We start from the raw sequence: 21,667 nt of genomic DNA, 5'->3' as shown, positions 1-21,667 counted from the left end.
CAAAGCCACCTCTGTGTCAGTATCGGTCAACACGTGAGCTCAGTGCTTGTCATCGTACTCCACCTCAAGAAGGGGGTACAACAGGTGCTGCGTGGGAGGGGCCATTTTGGTACAAATTGATAAACAAAGGGTTAGAACAAACATGATGAATAATACAATATTGAAATTCACATTAAGTAGCATTGCAAAATTTAAACTACATGTTATGCAACAGGAACACAATATGAAAGCACATGTACATATTGAAAGTAACATTAATAAACATATTAAACAACTTCACTAGGAAAATAAGCAAGTTCTATGTATAGACATGCTGCCCTCGTCTTCTATGCCTGCTAGCCTTGTGACCATGTTCTTTGCAAACAGAGCAAAGATTTCTGCTATGGGTCTTGTTGAAGTCTCCCCCTCCATACACATCTTTGTTGTATCCTCTCATAGCATCCACGTCCCCCTTATGTTGCTTCTTCTTCCTCCTACCCTTCCCTACCTTCATTAGGTCTAGATGCGGCATGTAGTCATAACCATGATAAGGGGGCCACTATGTTAGGTCAAGGTACGGCTCGAAGTGCTTCTCCCATATACTAAGGGTGTTCGAACGGAGATACAAGGGTGACATGTATGGCAGACCCTCGAAGTCATATCCGCGGACCCTATAGGCAGTGATCATGTGAGAGCAAGGGGCATGCATGATCTGAGAGATGTTGCAACTGCACTCTACTTTGTCAAGATCAAATCGGTAGTTTCGTCCACCATAATGTTCACCGCCCAAGCTTGTGCCACCCTTCCCCCATACACTAAAGACATGCCGGCGAGGTCCATACGGCTTGATGGTATGCTGCTTGGCCAATTCCTCGGCCTCCTTCAAATATTCTGTTCTAGCCTTTCCAAATCGCCTATGCTCCGCTAGATTCCTCTACATAAATTCCCACCTCTTGACAAAATATTCATTGTACTTTTGAAGTGAGAACTCAACAATTTCAAACACAGGCAACGATCGAACTCCAGTGAATACACGGTTGAAAGACTCTAACGAGTTCATGGTCATAATGTCATACCTAAAATTGCCCTCATCATATGCTAACGCCTATTTAGCCTTCTATTCGATCTGCGTCTCTAACCAGGCCTTGCCTGCTTCATTTACCATCTTATCTAGTTCTCTCTTTGTCTCCTTAAACTGGTGCTTTGTATGTACAAACATAGAGCCTTTACCTTGTCACAAACCTCTTTCTTCCTTTGACACTGCCAGAAATTAGCAGCAAAATGTCGCATGCACCACCTATGCACTAGAGGTGGGAACCCATCAATATGTTCACCTACAGCATTAAGAATCTCTAGGTGACGGTCCGAGATCAAACATATAGTGCGAGATGGGACAAGCACTTGTACACGTAGAAGCCACATGAACCATGACCACGATTCATTGTTCTCTCCCTCTGACAAAGCAAAAGCCATAGGTACTATCTGGTCCTTTGGATCAACAGCAGTAGCCATCATCAAGGTGCCCCTATACTTTCCTATCAAGAAAGTGCCATCAACAAGTATGACTGGCCGACAAAACTAGAATCCATGTTGCGTCTACACAAATGACCAGAACACACGATGCAGGACATGCCTCAACAGGTCCTCGAAATACATCCATCCGGTGTCTACAAACTATTTTAAGCCAGGGTTGTAGTAATGCATTGCACATAATATTTAGGGAACCCTATTGTATGCTTTTTCCTAGCTACCCCAACGAATAGTCAGGGCAATTTGCTTAGCACGCCAAGCCTTTTCGTACCTCACATCATACTTAACGAATCCAGATATGAACTGTTGTAACGAAGACATTGAAATGTCGTTATTATCATCAACGAGTCCCAATATACGATGGGCAAAATAACGTGCAGTGAGCTGCTGATGATTTTCCTTCCCCTTATTTGATAGGCAAGTGTGGGGTTGGACCACTTTACTTATCCTTCACTTGCCATCACTCTGTCTCTTTCGTTCATTTAACCTCCACATATAATCATTTTTGCATATCACATGGTACCTCAACTCCTAGTCCAAATGAGTGATGGTGTACGACCTATGGTGATACACAGCATAGTCCTAAAGGAACAACTTCATCTCTAACATTGTATTGAATATCATCCCCTTGCTAAGGATTTCATTCTCATAGTCATACAATGATTTCCTACACATCTACAGACCGGTGTCACAAACTGCCATATCTGTCATGCTGACATCCCTACAGTTCAAAACTCCACTGAAAGGTACGTTCATCGACCTCAGTTGCATAAGCTCTATCGCTGTGTAAGGTGGTGGTGGAATGTACTGCTGTGCTTCGCTAATTCTACCTCATGAATCATAGAGGTACCACCCTTTGGCAAATCTATGACTAGTCTACCCTGAGCCAGCATAGCATGAAGTACCTCAGTTGGTACTGGTAATGGCTTAGCATGAACCGGTACTGGCATGACATGAACCGGTGTTGACATAGCATCTGTACCTCCTTGGTCATCATCAGAATCGTCTGAATCACTGCTAACTACATCACCGATCATGTCTTCCTCCTCCTATTCCTCCTCTTCCTGTTCGAACTTGTTCACATTGAAGTCATTATTTATACAGCCTACTGGAGTTGAATGAAACTGCTCCAACGTCAATTGACTATCCAAATCCATGTTACCCTGAGTTGGTTCTCCTTTGACCCCTAATTCTTATTCATTGCCTCCAACACCGTCATTGGACGGCCCGTCATGGAGACCCTGCATCCTGTACCCATTCTTCACCACCACTTTAGCCATGGGCACATTGGAACCTTGGAGCACCCTATTGTAGCGGGACCAGTAAGAAGGGTCATGCAAGGGCATCAGAACATAGTGTGCCCTAGTCTTCCCACTATCAAACCTCTCCTTCAGTGTGAAATCACCACCAAACTTTGCATTCAAACAGACACAAAGGTCGTTGAAGCTAGGAGGTTCATCAAACCATTTCAATTCTTTTTCCATATCCTCAAACATACCATCTTCTTTCCTAACACTTCCTCCGTAAAAAATCTAGACACAACAATCCATCTACAAAAGCATTTGAGAAAACTTCATCAAGTCATTGAAATCATCGTATCACGCACTACTAAGTACCAACACATAAAAACTAGTATCTATACTAACTACAATTACTACTAGAAACTAACTAAACCCTAACTACCTAACCAATCCTTAAACCCAAAGTCCTAACTAACAATAGCCTATACCCTAAACCACTAATTCTAACTAACAAAAACCTAAACCCTAAATTACTAACGAAACCCTAAATCCAAAATCCTAACTAACAAAAACCTAAAGGCTAACTACCTAACCATACCCTAAATCTTAACTATTTAACTATACTAAATCATTAACAATAATCAATTGATTCAAAATTTAATCACCAAAATGAGGGTCTTGGAGGTGGGGAATACCTTAGCAACAACGGGGAGAGCTCTTGGAGATCAGTCCCGACGATGGAGGGGGCCGCCGGTGTCCTCGCTGGCGGCGGTGATGGCCGAACGGCCGCCCACCAAGGGAGGTGGCACGGGCGGCTAAGGGGCTGACCCCCAGCCTATCACCAGTGGAGGTAGCGCGGGCGTAGGTAGGGAGGCACGGCCGGCGGTGGATGAGCCAAGGGAGGGGGTGACGGCAGTGGGCACGGGCACGGGCGTGGGTGAGCGTCTGGCCAAAGCGATAGAATGGAAAGAGAGAGGAAAGAGGAAGTCGCATCGCGGGCTTGTACCAGGCCCTAAAGCGCCGCGCCACGCCAAGATCTGTGGCACGGCGATGCCTGCCACATCACCAGTCCACGCCCAGGTCGTGGCCACGTCACCGGTCCTGCCGCGCCGCCATGCATGGCGTAGCAGCGTTGTTTGGTCGCGCCGTGGCAATAGACGCGACAAAAAATGTTAGATTTGAAAATAAAAAAATACAGTGTTAGATTTGAAAATAGTTTTAAAAAGTGTTAAAAATAAAAAATTCTCTTATGCTAGGGAGGGCAGAGTTAGATTGTATAACACTAATCTCCCCCTGGTGTGCCGTATCCGTGGCGAGTCATTTTAACTTTTGCTATTTCTCGATCTTAATATAAAGATGCGCTAACCTTTTACATATTCGAGGAAAAAATTATTGCCACTGTACAGGGCTGGCCCTGGGGGTGTGCAGGGTTTGCCACCACACTAGGCCCCGGATTGCCATAGGCCTCACCCCATATAGTGCATTAGTACTGGTATGTATACGTACGTGGGCTTCTATGGCCCAAATATAGTCATACAGAAGTAGCGCAGCTCTCAGCCTCTTTGGTCTGTAGTATTTGACTCCACTCTGGTGTGGTGTCGCCCTATTCCGCTCGGAAGACGGAGCGAACGCGCGGCGCCACGGCCACCGAAAGCAACGCAACGCATCAGGACTTAGGAGGTAATCGAGCAACTGTACACTTCTTAGGCTCCCTAACTGTTCTATATTTCTATTCGATCTGAGTATCCGACGATCCCATGATCCTGTCAATCATCAGTGATCCTTGATCCATCGTGCCCTCATCTATCATCACGGCAGTTGGCAGAGGACAGAAAGGATCAGTCCACATTCATCCAAAGGTAAGCACCGTTGCTGCACATACCGATGATTAATTTATTTGTACATTTCAAGTTACATACGCTTTCACTTTTTAACTATTTTGTGTTTATTTAAATTTCAGGATCATTGGATATAATGTCATTTAGAAAGTATTCAGAACAAAGAAATTCATTATCATTATCTTAGTCATAAAATTCAGAATGAGTTGATTTCTCTTTTGGCTGCTGATATCACAAACTCTATCAAAAAGGTTGTCAAACAGGCAAAGTATTTTTCTATTATTCTTGATTGCACCCCCGATGTGAGTCATCAAGAACAAATGACTTTGTTAGTTCGATGTGTTAATTTGTCTGATGCCCAAATAAAAATTGAGGAATATTTTTTGGGGTTCTTGAAGGTGGAAGCCACATATGGTTTGGGGCTTTTTAATGTATTGGTTGATGCTATGAACTCCTTCGGCCTTAATATTAATGATATAAGGGGTCAAGGCTACGACAATGGTTCTAACATGAAAGGAAAACACCAAGGGGTACAAAAAAGGTTAATTGATATCAATCCAAGAGCATTATATATGCCATGTGCTTGTCATAATCTCAATCTTATTCTATGTGATATGGCAAAATCATGTGGTAAAGTTGTTTCATTTTTTGGAATTGTTCAACGCATATATGTGCTATTTGCTGGTTCTACAAAAAGGTGGAATGCCTTGTTTAAACATGTTCCTAGTTTAACTGTGAAATCACTGTCCAATACTCGTTGGGAGAGTCGAATCAAAAGTGTTTCAGCAATAAGATATCAAGCTACTGAGTTAAGGTCAGCTTTATCTGAGTTACGTCATTCTCCTGATATTGAACCTAAGGATAAAAGTGATGCAAAAATTTATTTGATGCCCTTGGCAACTTTGAGTTTATACTTGGTATGGTTATCTGGAATGATATTTTATTTGCCGTGAATAAAGTAAGCAAGAAGTTGCAGTCGCCAGACATGTGCATTGACTCTACATTGCAGCAAATACAAGATATGATGCAATACTTTGAGACATACATAAATGAGGGGTTTTCTTCTAGTCTGATTATCGCCAAAGGCATTGCATCTGACATGGGTGTAGAGGCATCATTTCCAGTAAAACGTCGTGCTACGAGGAAGAAACAATTTGACAAAAGTAATTGCCAAGAAGAAATTCTAGAACCTGAGAAGACTTTTGAAGTCAAATATTTTCTTGTTGTGGTTGATATGGTAAGAACTTCTTTAAAGAATAGATTTGAAGAACTCAGAGAGTTTAAAGATATATTTGGTTTCTTAATGAGCTCAAGCACCCTGAAGTCATTAGATGATATTGAACTTGAAGAGTGCTGCACTAAATTTGCCAAAAAATATTCGGCTGATGGATCATCTAATGTTGAGGTACATGATCTTATTTCTGAATTGAAGATTTTGAAATTCACTTTGCCAGAAGGTGCAATGTCTGCTATGGAGATTTTCGAGCATGTCAGAGACGTGGATTGTTATCCAAATATTTCCATTGCTTATCGGATCTTATTTACCGTTCCTGTGACTGTCGCATCAGCTGAAAGAAGCTTTTCAAAGTTAAAATTATTGAAGAACTATTTTAGGTCAACGATGTCTTAAGAAAGGTTAAATGGTTTGGCAACTTTATGTATCGAGAAGAAGTTATTGGATGAGGTCGATATCAATAGTATAATCAATGATTTTGCATCTCGAAATGTTAGAAGAAATTATTTAAGATAATGTCAAGTGCCAAGTAAGTAATTTAATATTACATATGTCCATTTTATGAACTTTGAGATATTCTATATAAGTTTTTTTAGTGCATCGAATATTATTATCTAAATTGATGTGTATTTGTGAGACTATATATATAGAGAGAGAAATATATATAAATATTTTTAGAAAGTGGACTATAGGCCTCTATATTAGTTCTCGATCTAGGCCTAGAAAAACTCAGGACCGGCGCTGCCACTGTAAATAGCGTACATCAGTAGTTACCCTACACAACTCGTTATACATCTGGAAAGCAAGATCTGAATCTGAATCTGCAGCTGCAGAGCACACCACAGTTCTAAAAACAATAGGAAGCCAATGAAACTATGCTCTGTGGCTCCTTCTCGAAACAACAGGAAGCCAATAAAGCTATATACTTTGTGGCTCCTTCAGCTCCGTTTCTCCTGATTAGTGCAAAAGTCGAAGCCAGAGCGAGTCCTCCCAAATACTAGATCCTTAAATAAGTTCAGCAAGCTGCTTAGCAGGAGCTGTACATAGTGCGTACTTGGTAGTAAAAGCTCTAACCGGATCGGATAGTCAGCCTGTTCGGTTGGCTGGTTCATATCGTTGTTGGTTTATGAAGAAGTACTGCTAGCTGATTTGTATAAGAGAAAAATATTATTATGACTGGAAATTTACGATCATTTATGATAAACCACAGCCAAACGAACGGGCGGCTAAGAGCGTGCCGACCTGCATAAGTGACCGGAAAAAAGAAAGTCTTAGGAGAGAACATGAGGACGCTGACAATGATGAGTTTGATTGATATGTGGAGTAGATCTGCATCGCGGCGCAGCAACTAGTGGCTCCGGTGCAAAGTGATCAGCCAACATCGATCCCATCCAGCTCCCAGCCAAACCGACCTGACGAGAACAACACGGCACTTGCAACCTGCTTGCTCAGAATTACTCCTACTCATATTTTCCCAGACTTTGTCCAAATCAGCAACCATGGTGAAAATAAAACTGCACAAAAATCCCTTCGTTTTTGTGTTTTCTCATGCCATGTCAAAATTCGGAACAGTGGGAAACTGGATCCACAAGCCCTTTTGAAATAAATAAAGAGTTTTGCCGATCCTTTTTTCCAATAAATATAGCCGAAGCCCAAAAGCATCCAAGCCCAGCCCAGCCCAACGGCGGGATTAGGGTCATCGTCTTCCTCTCCTCTCCTCCGTCCCCTCCACGCCGCACCGCCTCGCCCTCGCTTCCTCCAGCCTCGAGCCGGTGGCCACGATCCACGGGCGAGCAGCTCGGCGCTCTGGCCACCGCGCGTGTACGCGCTGCTGCCGCCCGCTCCGGCCCCGGCATCCACGCGCGCGTCGCACGGTCCGCGGGTCTGTCTGTGACCCCGGTTTTCCCGCCTGCTCCGGTCCAGAGCGCCGCGACTCCGGCCCCCTCCTCCTCCGAATCCCATCGGTGGTGAACTGCCGCCTGGTGTGGCCCGCGACTGGGGACACGACGACGATGCTGCCAACCGGGGAACCTACCTCTGGATCCGTGCCCTTGCGCCAGGGCCACTTTCTCCTGGAGCCGGGGCCTCCGCCGGCGGCGGTACCTGCTGCCAACGCGAACACCTCTAATACAGGTACGTGTTATGACGGAGACTCAGATTAAGCTCGTTTTTCTTGTTGCTCGTGACACGGCTTTTAAGTCGGGGAATGAAATGGGTTTCACGTTGACTCTTGCTCATTCCTGGAGATGTATCGTGTTTCAACGGGCTTGTCGACGATACCAAATGGAACAGTGTAGTTGGGCTTGCACACTAGTTAGCGAATGCGAATTAAGCTCGTTTTTCTTACTGCCTGTGACACGGCATTGAGACCAGAAATAAAATTTGCCTCTTCCTAATTCCTGAAGGCATATGACTATTTGTAGTTGAACAGTGCTAGGGCTTAGGGCTTCCACGGCGTGGCTTCGAACCGTGCTGCTGACGAGAAGCGAATGCAAACAGAGGTTGGCAACCACTAGTGTGGCCATCGGCTTGTAGTACCCAGAAACAATAAAGTAAAAACTCTCTCTCTTCCTGTGACTGTTGCATCGCCCGATCTTGGATGCATTGGCGAGCAAATATTTTAATTCCCTGAGTTCGACTCAAGTTTGGAGTCCGATTTTGTGTCTGACAGGTAGCAGTAAATGTCCACAATGTGTCATGTTCGATTTCTGTTGCCATGGTTCAATTTCAACTCAACACTGCAGCTGCTTTTATAGACGATAGCAAATGGAGATCTATTTCTTTTAGCTAAAATATGGACAATTACTTAGACACTGGTCGAATATGGTATGCTGTGGAAGTGTGGATATCAATTTACTAAAATTGATGTTGTACTGCTAGTGTTAGTGTATAAACGCAACTGGAGTTCTGCTTCTTTGAACCAAAAGCTGGGATGTTTCTGTGTGCTGCATATTATGAATAATAAGTAGGCGCAATCGGTTTGATAAGAATAGATGTCAAATTCATTTGACAAGTACAAAGACAACACATACTTTGCAGTAAAAAAATAACAGCCTCATTTTATTTTATCAACCACAGTTTTCTGTTTCTGATGGCACTCAAAACCATCAGAGCAATACAACATATAGTTTGCTTGCTATGGTTAAAACCCTTGCAAGAATTTTAAGGTTATAGTTATGTCCCTCTAGGATTAACAGTCTCAAATGATCTAAACGCCGGGAAACAGGAACAGGGTTCTTTTCTCCTCTTTTCTGAGCTTTATATGTGATATTATTAGTGTTTCTTTGCATATGCTAGTGTTCTCTTTTGTCATTATGTGCACCAAGCATGATAATTTAATTGATTTAATTTTCTCTGAAGTCTGAACCTTCTGCTCACTCTTCCTATCATGCCAAAATCCAAATAGTGCATGTTTGTTCTTGGACCTTGGTTTCTGTTATCTGCTGTTTTTAGGCTTGTACCTAAGCACCTTATGTTAGTTGACATAATTTTGAAATCTTCTATGCAGGTGACACTAGATTTGATGCATCACAGTATGCTTTTTTTGGCAACAATGTGCTGGAGGACATTGAACTAGGTGGATTCGAAGATGATAACGACAGTAATGCTGCTTTCACTGGACTCGATGATTTAGAGCGCCCACTTTCTTCTCAAGAGATTGCACTAGAGGTAGGACTATGCTGGACAAGAGTAATTTAATGTCAGTTACTCAGTTGTTAATACAACCTTTAACTATTTATTCCAAGCTGGAGCTGGACAAGTACTGTATCGAGTATAACTGTTAGTCTGTTATATCTTTGTACAACTATGGTAAATGAATAATTTCTTATAGCACTGTGAAGATACTGTTTAGCAAAATGTATTGAGTGTGTCACTGTGTGTGTGTGGGGGGGGGGTATCAAATATTCTCAGAAGATTGCAGATGCACTTGTATTGGCTTTTTTTCATTCTTCTTTTGTTGTGCTGTTAAGTTTGTTAGTTCAGAACATGAATCTTGTAAAGTTTAGTTTTAGTCTAACAGATACACTCAAATTATTCCATGTAAACTGTAAAGTCAGACTGATGCCTGGTGGGTTTGTACTGAACTTTTAAGAAAAAGCTCTATGGCTTGTATAGTTTGTATTCACTTCTCACCTAGGCTAACTTGTTTTTCAGGCTGAAGATAGTTCATTCTCAGATCTTGCAGATACATTCTCAAAGGTTATCTTTCCCCTAAAACTAGAATTTCTCTCTGTCAAAAAAACTAGAATTTCATTGCAGTAACTTTCAGCGCAAACTTATTTTCTTTATGTCTGTTGTTTTCTTAAGGAAATCCTTGTGTTCATATTACATTCTTTACATGTTTTTAATAAGAGTCCATGTACTCACTGTAACCCTAAAGCTATCCTAATGGTCTATTTGCACCCAGAAATTGAGGTACAAAGTTTTTTTCTAAAAAAGTGAGGGGTATGAAGTTTGTGGTGTCAATTTGTAATCTTTCTTCTTTGTACAAGTACAATGAATCATAACTTTGATGTATAGTATGTGTTCTATGTACTGATTTGTGATTACTGAAGCATGTATTACAAATTCAAGCAAAAATGTACTATGTGAAAAATTGCTTTACCTGCCTTTAAACAGGAAAATTATTTTGCTATAAATTATCTGAAATGTAGCATCCAATGTGCCCCTTTATGATTGACCTGATCTACAATTGCCCCTTCCAAAGAAATTGTACTGAAAAGGAAAAATACTTCCAATGTTTCATACTTGGGATTTCTACCTTTCTTGTAGATTTTGCAATATACCAGCATGACTTGTATGCTTGCTTTTTCAGGTTCTTCTTACATATGTACATAATTATGACAAACAAAAGAATCATAAAATAACTGCAGAATATACATCTCATATGGGCTACGTGTTCTGGATTTACCTGCTGGGCTTGATTATTAGAGTTAAATTGCCTGCATATGTTATCCTTTCATATAAACTTTTCATTGTAAGAGATTATTCTTGAGATATACCTATACCGTACCTTTTTAAAATTTTGTGTGCGCTTCATTTTCAGCTAAGAAGAGATGTTAACCTACCAAAGCATATTGGGGTAAATAACCTTGGGACTTCTTTTTCAAGAGAAAGTGAGTTCTGCCATTCTGGTTAATAATCTATATAATTCTTTGGTTTAAGAATTTTATGGGTTTCTTTGCTTGCTTTCAATAATACTTCTACCAGGAACAACTTGCCTTACCGAGAAGAATATTTGAATATCTACCTAATACTAAATATTTAGATAGATCAGAGTTCTTGAATATGTTTATTATGATCTAGATGTCCTTGTAAACTCTTAAGGAATTTTCATAACATGGTAATACATTTGTGATAATTGTTTTGTGGGATGCCCTGATGGATTTTTCCATTGCCAGACGACATAATTAGCCATTCCTTTTATTTGACTGTTTGTACAGATATTTTATGAAAAGAAGAAGAAATTATTTGTATATGCTCTTTTCTATATAATAATGTTGTCATGTGTTGCAGTTGAACTGCTACATCTGCATGTCCATTTTCTTGGTTCTAATGTGATATTTTACCACTTTGGTAGGTTCTGCTGCTGCTGACTGGGCTCCAGAATTTGAATCCCCACTCTGGCCTGATCAGTACGTGCAAGGTGCTAAGCAAGGACTAAATGGCAATGGCTGGTGGCCTCCACAGCGCCGTTCTTCTCTCCTTGCTGATTCCAGATTGCACAGAACATCCTCATCCCCTCAGCAACAGGAACAACACAATCATAATGAACCTGTTCTTGGACCAAGGCCATCTCCTTTGCACCGTACATCCTCATACCCACAAAAGGAGCCTCAGTACAATCCTGCTGAAGTCATTCCTGCTCCAAATGCACCATACATGTCAAACCATCCACCTGGTGGTCCACCCAATTCAGTGCCTCGACAACCACATCAGATGAACATGCCATCTTTCAATGAATTTCAGATGCATATGTCTGCACAAAGTGATGCCCCATTCTCCCAGTTTCCTCGTGGAGGGACACCTCCAGAGTCATTGTTTGGTGGAAACCGGGGCCATATGATTTCAACAGGCTTCTCAACTAACAGCAGTGGACAACAAGGTCATCTGCTGAATAATATGCCAAATTTGCTGCCAAACCATCTACAACGTCCGAATACATTCATGCCCCATCAAATGCTAACAACACGCCAACAGAATGGTATGCTCCCAATTCAGCAATCTTCACAGCAGTCATCAAGAACACAGGCACACATGTTTGGCCCCCAGCATCCACCACAAATGATGAATAGGTTTGATAATTTTGGGATGCCTGAGTTCAGTGATCCAAGAACAAGATCATTAATGCACCATGGAAGGCAAAGCCACCATTTTCCTCTCCAAGGCTCTGAGTTTGGTATTATGAAGATGGGTAATGGGAGGTCAAGGTTTAGATCCAAGTATATGTCCACTGAAGAACTTGAAAACATTTTAAGAATACAGCATGCCGCCACTCACATAAATGATCCATACATCGATGATTATTACCATCAAGCTTGTTTGGCCAGCAGATATGTGGATGGAAGGTCGAAGCATCGCTTCTACCCAACCTTGATTCGGGATCCATCATCATGTGCACGGAGCAAGGATGAGCCACATGCATACCTTAAGGTCGATGCCCTAGGGAGACTGCCATTTTCTTCCATCCGGAGGCCACGTCCACTTCTTGATGTTGAACCAGCTTCTGCAACCGACGATAACTCTCTTATTTCAAAGCCTCTTGATCAGGAACCTCTGCTAGCTGCTAGGATCACGATTGAGGATGGACTCAACCTACTACTTGATATAGATGATATTGATCGCTTGCTTCAATTTAGCCAGCAGCAAGATGGTGGTTTACAACTTAAAAACAGAAGGCAATCTCTCCTTGGTCAGCTGGCAGAATCACTGCAGTTGGTTGATCCACTAGGTCCAAATAAAAACACACATTTGTCTGCAAATGATGATTTGGTATTTTTTCGCATTGTTTCTCTACCCAAGGGCCAGAAACTACTTTCACGCTATATCAACCTCATGGTACCTGGTAGCGATCTTGCAAGGATAGTTTGCATGGCAGTATCCCGGCATCTGAGGTTTGTGTTTGGAAATTTGCCATCTGATGATGGTTCAGCTGAGACAGTAACTAAACTAGCTAGTGCTGTAGCTGCATGCATTCGTGGGATGGACTTAAGTGGGCTCAGCGCTTGTCTTGCAGCAATTGTGTGCTCGTCTGAGCATCCACCTCTTCGACCCCTTGGATATGCTGCTGGTGATGGTGCCACTGTCATCATAAAGTCTGTCCTGGATAGAGCAACAGAGCTTCTCACTGAGCTGCCTGCTGCACCAGACTATAGCGCTCCAAACCGAGCCCTATGGCAAGCATCGTTTAATGCTTTCTTTGGGCTGCTTACTAAGTATTGCGTGAGTAAATTTGACAGCATGGTTCACAATATGCACAAGCACCCTGCTGCTGCAACAGCGATACGCAAGGAACTTCCAGTTGAGCTTCTGCGTGCCAGTCTTCCTCACACAGATGAGCAACAGCGCAGACTATTGCTTGAGTTCGCCCAGCGGACTGTGCCTGTCGCTGGCCATAGTTCTGACGGGTGATGGGGCAGCTGGGTGGAAGCATGGCATCTGAAACAATACCAAGTTAAGGTGGTCAGCAAATATGAGTGCACTAGATGTCCTTAGAGATGTGACCCTCTAAGGAGCATGAGCTACAATTGAGTTGGGTACAGTATGGGCGTGCTGGTGTTAAGTGGATGTATCTTCCAGGTTTGGATCATAGACTCCCTTTGTTAGGCTACAGTGTTCTCTCTGCATTGTTGCATCACACCACTAGATAGACTAGGAGGATAGTTTCCTTTTGCAGGGCTGTGTTTTGTTGGCTCTGGGAGGGAACTGAACCCCTGCTATTTGTAGAGGCAGATTAGTGGCTGTAATGCCTGTACAGCACGTTCCTTAAAGGCAATATCCAGCATTGCAAGAAAATATTTCAAGCTGTAGGTTTCCGTTTGCAATATTTGTAGTGGCGTCAAGGCATGCAAGATTCTTATTTGACTCGGGAATTTACTGGAGGTTCTCCGTGGCCACGCAGAAGGGTGCCAAAAAGATGTGGGAACACATGTAAACTAGCAAATGCTTGGAAGTTGGTCTTTGGTTCTGTAGCCATTTGAAGATTGTTGTTTTTCCCTGTTATATTCGTAACTGGATACATTATCTTGTGAAGTTGTTGAGTTTACTCGGAATTCTGCTATATATGCTTGTTATTGATGATCAAGAGCTTTATATTTTGGTGATTCTGGGGTACTAAAGCTTCGTGTGATGCTCTACTTTTGGGAAGATTTTGCATTCATAACTGCAGCTTTATATTTGTGAAGAAGCGATTGCAGTTTTTTTTTTGGTTAATTCTATGCAAATTTGCAACGTAGAACTTGAAATATGCTACTAAATTACAGAGCTGCCAATCATATACCAGAAAATGGACAGCATCTAGCGGGAACTAGAATAGTATGCCGTTTCGATACAAAGTATTTTCAAAATTTATAAAAATATCATGGTTTTGTGAAATACTTCTGAAGTGCCATGATTCCGTGTAGTGTTTGGACAACATTTGAAAACCACAGTATTGCTAAAAGTAGTCTTTTGGAGTTTTAAAAACTCCAGTATATACATTTTTGTAACCATAGTTTTGCACTTCTATGGATCCTAAAGTTAGTTTCTTAATATCACGGTTTAGTATCTAAGCAGGGCCTGAGCGGTCAATTGTAGCCTCAAGTTAAGGTCCCATGTTCCTACTTAAGGTCCCATGTTCCTACGTAGTGCTTACCAGCATGCTATTAAAGTATTAAGCCAATACGAAAAGCAAGTTGATTGCTCCATGAACATAACCGCAGACTCCGAAGGACGAGAACCTTTGAATCTAGAAGGCAAGGCGTTGAAGACGACATGAACCTAACCTCATGCTCCGATCAAGAACAGAACCTCGAACCAGAAGGCAAGACTTACCCTGAGGTTGATGTGGCATCACGTTGGATAAAACCGCCGTCTAAAATCATCCGGGATGCATAACAAACGGAGCTCCAGATGGAGCCAATAGCTGCATCTTCACGCGGCAGCCGAGCAGCCCATAGAAATGCTTCAGATTTGCAACCGGCTAGTGCGGCCGTCAGTGTAGTTGTTTCGTTGCTGAAGACCACGTTGTTGCGCCTCTTCCAGATGTGCCAGCAGCACAACAGTAGGAAGGTGTGCCAAAGTGCTTACTTACACGGCATATATATGATCCGGTGACTGAATTTCTTTAAGCGCCTGAACCGGCCACTTGGTTTGTTGGAATCTGCGGAGCATTCCAGACTTGTGCCAATGGTGGCCATGCAGGTTGCCAATTAATGAAGCACAACACCGGCATTTTGCTGGAACCCATCTTGCCCATGAAGACGCTTCATTGGAGTTGCAGCTTGTGGATCCTCTTCAGGAGGACTGAAGGAGGCACGTGTTTTGTATGCCCATGTCTTTCAGTCGAAGGCCGCTCCTGTCCTTGGGTTCACAGACATGATCCCAGGCTACTAAACACTTGGCGCCACTAAAGTCTGCAGAGCCTGGTCAGAGGAAGGAACGGCGTCTTAATCTTATCGATCTGATCAATTACCCCAGCCCCAGGTGGAATTGCCAGAGCACCCGTGGCATATACTGAATTCACCAATGTGGTTCGGCCCATTTGGTTCAGCAGTGCTTTCTGCCATCCGGCAAGATATTTTATCACATTTGGCTATTTGCGGTGCAAATGCAGGAAGGCGTAGTTTATTGTTTGACAGTGGCAGGCTCAGGTATGTCTGTGGGAAGCCTTCTCTTGTACATCCAAGAGCAGCAATACATTCTATAACAGTCTCCTCTGCAGCCAAGTGAATAGGTACAGCAATGCTTTTTTGTGTAGTTGATCTCAATCCCCGGTGGCGTCTGCAAACTGGTCAGGCACAAGCACCCTTCTAAGAACCTGGATGTCTGATAACTCCCCCTCAACTACCAGCATAGCGTGTCATCTGCATACAGCACTGGGCATCCCCAGCAGACCAGCATCTGTCACAAGTGGATGTCTGATGTCTGTAGCCCTTAATTCTGATGAGCACTTGGAGTACATGTGCAATTAGGATGAACAAGAACAAATATGGAGAAATGGGGTGGTCGCCTTGCCGTAGGCCACGACGGCAACTGAGCCATGGCCCGGGGCAGCAGAGCCATTCACCAATACTGCTGATCGAGAGATTGCAAGGTGTGCTTCATCCATCTTTCTCCATATTTCGTTGAAGCCTCTGGCCTGCATAGCTTCCCTGCAGTTTACTGTGTCAAACCACGCCTTTGCAATTTTGTCACTAGTGTGGGGTTCCTGCGTTTGTGATTGTGACAGCACCGAAGTAACGAACTGAAGACTTTTAATTTGTCAAACTCATCGAACATGCTAGATACAATTCATTCATGGACCAAAGTCGCAAATCGCCTGTTCTCGTTGAAAATCAGAGAAAGGTGTCCTGAAAACTCGATCAAACGAATCTCTTTCTCTGGAAACCTGTATAAACTTGCTTGCTTACATCATGTTGGATACCGAACCCTGCCTGATCTCTTTGGGACGATGCTCCGGACTCGAGAAGAGAACCGTACACTTGGGGTCCATGCTACGCATTGTCAGGTTCGGACGATGCTGGCCGTTCAATCTGCGAATGAAATAAAGAAACGTACGCCGGCTCTACGTATGTCGCTACTGCATTGCATCTGCATCTCATGATAACAATGGCCGTCCGTGTCTGGAGATGGATGTGTCGTCAATGCAAATGGCATTTGTCCTGTGGTGTGGCCGATCTAGCAGCTGGGTCCGCCGTCCCTCGTCCGTCCGCAATGCAGCAGCTGCTGCTAGTGTGCACATGGGCATGGGCATGGCTCATGGCTCGTGGCCGCGCCTCTCTCTGTCTCACTACTAATGGGATGAAGATGAGAATGGGATTATTCAGCAGCCAGCTGTGCGAAGGTTAAGTTGCTGTATACTAGCAGTACATACTACTCCGTACGTATATGGTAGTAAGTGCTGCCAGGCTAGCAGGTGTAGGTTACATATGGAATTCCAATCGGGCAACTGGTGCAGAAGTATGCAACCCAGGCCTGGTTTAGATTGCAAATTTTTACGATCTGGACACTGTAGCACGTTTCGTTTGTATTTGACAAACTTTATCTGATCATGGACTAACTAGACTCAAAAGATTCGTCTCGTGACTTACAATCAAACTGTGCAATTAGTTTTTTTTTACCTACATTTAATGCTCCATACATACGTCCAAAAATTAATGTGATAAAAAAAGAGTGAAAAAATTTGGAATTTAGAGATGATCTAAACAAGACCCCAGCTAGCTTAGCTCAAGCTGTTATAAATGGCATCCTTGTCTTCGTCTGCTGACTCCTCAACCACGGGCTCACTCCGTTTATAAAAGAATATAGTTCTAACACAGTGTTATGTTTCAGTTTGATCAACTATAGATAAAAAAATTATTAACAATTATGATATTAAATAGATACCACTATATTAGATATGAAATATATTTTTATAATAAATTAACTTGGAGCCGTAAGTGATAATATTATTTATTAGAAATTTGTCATGAACTATTTTAGATGTCACGTAACCCCCTACAGTAGTTGCATTTTTTTTGGGATACAGGTAGTGCTAGTCTGTTGCTTGGATCGGCGTGCACGCACACATGCATGGTGGTAAAGTTGCCAACGCTTGGTGTGGTATAAGAAGGATCCGAGGGGCGTAGCACGTTTGCCGAGATCTCTGAACTGAACCCGGCAGGCAAAGGAAGGTAGGGAGAAGGGGGGGGGGGGGGGGGGGGGGGGGGGGGGGTGCGATCCTATAGTATGGCCCGGTGTGAAAATTTTTGGCTTTTGGTTACTGTAGCACTTTCGTTTGTATTTGGTAAAAATTGTCTAATTATGGACTATTTAGGCTTAAAAGATTCGTCTTGCCAATTACGGACAAACTGTGCAATTAGTTATTCTTTTCACCTATATTTAATGTTCCATGCATGTGCCGTAAGATTTGATGCGACGAGAAATCTTGAAAAATTTTGGATTTTAGGTGGAATCTAAACAGGGCCTATATCACATCACTGTTCATGAACACCGCCGCCGTTTGTTGCTCCCCGGCCACTTGTATATTGTATCCCTATCCCCTTCCATTCCATCCTGCTCGTTCGTCGTAGGCTCGTAGCAGGCAGCCGCTGGAGGGTGTAGGGTGCCAGGTACTAATCTTCGGGTGCCAGGTACTAATCTTCGGTCTCTGACGAATCGGATATTTATACTAATTTAAAGTATTAAATATAAACTAATTATAAAACTAATTACTTATTCACTAGACGAATCTATTAATCCTAATTAATCTATGATTTGACTGGGTGTAGCACCCTACCATATGCTAATAATGAAATTAATTAGGTTTAATAGATTCGTCGTGAATTCGTTTGGAATTAGTTTTATAATGTGACGGGAACTAAACTGGATACATCGCGTCGTATGTGCCACGCATTCAAATTCCAATCGTTGCGTCTGCGTGTCTCCGTTGCCTTTCCTCTTCTGACATCTGACTACGGAGTGTCCCAGGCAGGTAGGCAGGCAGGGTCTAGGGTTTAGGTTTCATGGGACGAGTCGTGTCGCGTTTCGTGCTGGACGCCTGTGCCCATGCATCCCAGTAATGTGATTCGTGAAAAGATAGATCAGACGGAGCAGCAGCTGAGAGGTGACCAGACACGAGAGAGATGGGGATTCCCTGTACTCCTCACTCCTACCCGTACATTCATCCATCCATCGTCCGTGTCCTTCCTTGTGTTGTCACTGCTGTAGTACGCCGAGACCACACGGTCCTGGTCTCCTGCATGCACTTGTAGGGTAGGAGTACGTCTACTGTTTCGCATTATTAAGGACGCAAATTGCACATCCACATCAGCTAGTAGCTATGAGTAGTAGTACTCCGTAGCTCCTTGTGTCAACTCAACTCATCAACGGTGTGGTTTTAACCTGGCAACAGCAAACAGCTCTCGCTTTCATCGCTACTATATATATAATAACTATCACGTTTTTATTCCTCCGTTCTGCCGTCGCGAACACAGTGCAGTGCACATGAGTCCCGTTTAGTTCCTCCCGTAGAATTTACTCTGTATCACATTGAATATTTAGACACATGTATGAAGTATTATTAATTAAGTTTAATAAATTCATCTCGTGGATTACTGACAGGATTCTAGTAATTTGTTTTTTTTATTAGGCTACGTTTAGTTCCCAAAAAGTGCTACAGCAGTCATCACATCGAATCTTGCGATACGTGCATGGAGCGTTAAATGTGGACGGAAAAAAAACTAATTGCACGGTTTGGTTAGAAATAGCGAGACGAATGTTTTAAGCCTAATTAGTCCATGATCGAACACAAATTGCCAAATAAAAACGAAAGTGCTACAATAGCCAAATTCTCAAATTTCGCGAACTAAACGCAACCTTAATATCCAAACACCCCAACTATACGATACTCCATGTAACGCCCCAAAACTTTACTATCTGGATTTATTCGAGGCCATGGTACATCAACCCATGGACTGAATAATACAATTGGAGTAGTACTCGATAGTAACAGCAGCAAATGGATTTATTCGAGGCCATGGTACATCAACCCATGGACTGAATAATACAATTGGAGTAGTACTCGATAGTAACAGCAGCAAAAGTTGCAAAGCGATCGAGCATCAGGTTGGATCAGTCGTTCAGAGAAGACAAGGCAGGAGAGGGGTGGGGAGGGGCCGTGACAGAGCCGAGAGAGAGAGAGAAAAAAACAGAGAGATGCGCACATGGAGCACGAGCAGGAGGAGCACGGTGCTCGGTGCAATTGCAGCGTGCAGTCGTGCACAGCACACTGTAGGGAGGGAGCAAAGGCAGCAAGCTCTGCGTCTCGCACATGGCGTGGCGGCGATACGAACGATACTGCGGCACGAAAAGCTGCAGGGGCACTGTGCTGCACCTGGTTCCATCCACACAGACTTTGAATGCTAGCTGCGGCCGGGACCCACTTCCCCTTGGTCGATCGATGGAATGACGTGTCAACAGCTTGGCGATGTTCTCTTGCTACGCAGTTTCATTTTCATGTTCCTCCTTCCCTGCTGAATGCTGCCTGGCCTGCCCCTAACAGATTTGATGATGATGAGAGAAATAACCGACGTCCCATGTGGGATGGCAGACGAACAAAATACTGCTGCTGACAGAGAAACGCAAGCGTTTCAAGGCGCTGGTTTTCAGGGCCGACTCTATTCTTCTAACGTCGTGGGTATTTTCAGTGTTTTAATTCGTGCCTCTATAAGATTTTCAGGACTAATTTAATCGAAAAGGCAGAGCTCCTGCCGCCGTTACTTTCAAAAAAAAAGAAAAAGAAAAGAGAGAAACACAAGCGTTTTCATTCATTTGGTGGTTCCGAGCTGAGGCCGCCGCTGCAACAAACACATGGGTACAGTAGAGTAGGAGTATGGTGGTGACCCGATCGATCGATCGGTACAAAATCATCATGCATGTGGTGGGATAGGAGGCGCAAGCTTCTCGAGACAAATCCAACACCCTGGGGCCCTCTCCAAATCATTACCGGCTGGGCTACACCCATCTGCGGGGATTGGAGCTACCAAAACGTCACCATCAAAATCGAATCACCGTCAATCACGTATGGAGCATGTTCGCTGATTGATTTTTTTTACGGATAAACCCGCTGATGCTAGTTTATTATAAGAAAAAAATACTAGCTGATAAGCTTTAACTAAAACCAACACACCAACAGGCTAACGGAGTACTCCGCTCCACTAGTAGACTACAGTAGTCCGTAGTAGAGTGGGCTTGGATTTGATGAGCTTGAGTGTTCCATTCCAAATTCCACCGCATATTTTACTTACTTTCCTAATCCTGTTCCTGTTACAGCGACAGCCATTCAGCCAACAGAGGCAGGTCGTCAGGAGTGGCCATGGTTGCAATGCCTGCCACAGACACGTAAAAAATAGTCGGCCTGTTCGCTGGTTGGTTTCTGGGCTGATTTAGGCTGGCTGGTGCTGGTTTGTTGTGAGAAAAAAACACTATTGGTTGGCTGGTTTGGACTGGTTGGAACCAACAAGCGAACAGGGTAGGAAAGCAAGTACTATACCAGCGCAGGAACAAATCAAACCTTCTTTCTACAGTTTGACCAGAATTTGGTGGACAAAATATCAAATCAGTACTGTAGCATTAGCTAGATTTGTAATGAAATGAATTTCTTTTCAAACTGTCTATACGGAATGTTTAGATGACGCACTAATTCTATTTGAAAACTAATTTAAAATTATCAACTGTAGCTCTAAAAGTCAAGTGGACATCTTGAAGGTGGAGTTTTCAGTTCCAGAAGATACAATGGCACGTAGCCCGTTTTTAGTTGCCAGGTCAAATTCTAAAAAGTGCTACAGTACCCATCATATTAAATCTTGCGATACGTGTACTGGAGCATTAAATATAGGCGAAAAAAACTAATTGCTACAAGTTTGGTTGCAAATCGTGAGACGAACGTTTTGAGCCTAATTAGACCATGATTGAACACTAATTGCCAAATAAAAACGAAAAGTGCTACAGTAGCCCCAAAATCCAAAATTCACCTAAACTAAACACCCTCCTCCTAGTGCTACGTACTCGGACAAATCTGTGCAGAATGACACCTCGCCTGTAACACTGCCTCAAATCAAAAGGATGCAATGCTAACCGCATACTCCCTCCGTGGAAAAAAAAAG

General features: G+C 43.1%; 1 protein-coding gene across 1 annotated transcript; it reads left to right on the top strand.

The window, feature by feature from the left end:
• Nucleotides 1-7,479: 7,479 nt before the first annotated feature.
• On the top strand, nt 7,480-14,161 carry LOC136461506 (protein PAT1 homolog). Its single transcript, XM_066460772.1, has 5 exons — nt 7,480-7,955; nt 9,331-9,491; nt 9,978-10,022; nt 10,870-10,939; nt 11,404-14,161. Exons 1-5 carry the CDS (start codon nt 7,835-7,837, stop codon nt 13,452-13,454), a joined length of 2,448 nt encoding a protein of 815 aa, XP_066316869.1. The 5' UTR covers nt 7,480-7,834; the 3' UTR covers nt 13,455-14,161.
• Nucleotides 14,162-21,667: the final 7,506 nt, after the last annotated feature.

Source organism: Miscanthus floridulus, chromosome 6 (assembly GCF_019320115.1).
Source record: "Miscanthus floridulus cultivar M001 chromosome 6, ASM1932011v1, whole genome shotgun sequence".
NCBI classification, from domain to species: Eukaryota; Viridiplantae; Streptophyta; class Magnoliopsida; order Poales; family Poaceae; genus Miscanthus; species Miscanthus floridulus.
This window is presented reverse-complemented; position numbering and strand designations above follow the sequence as displayed.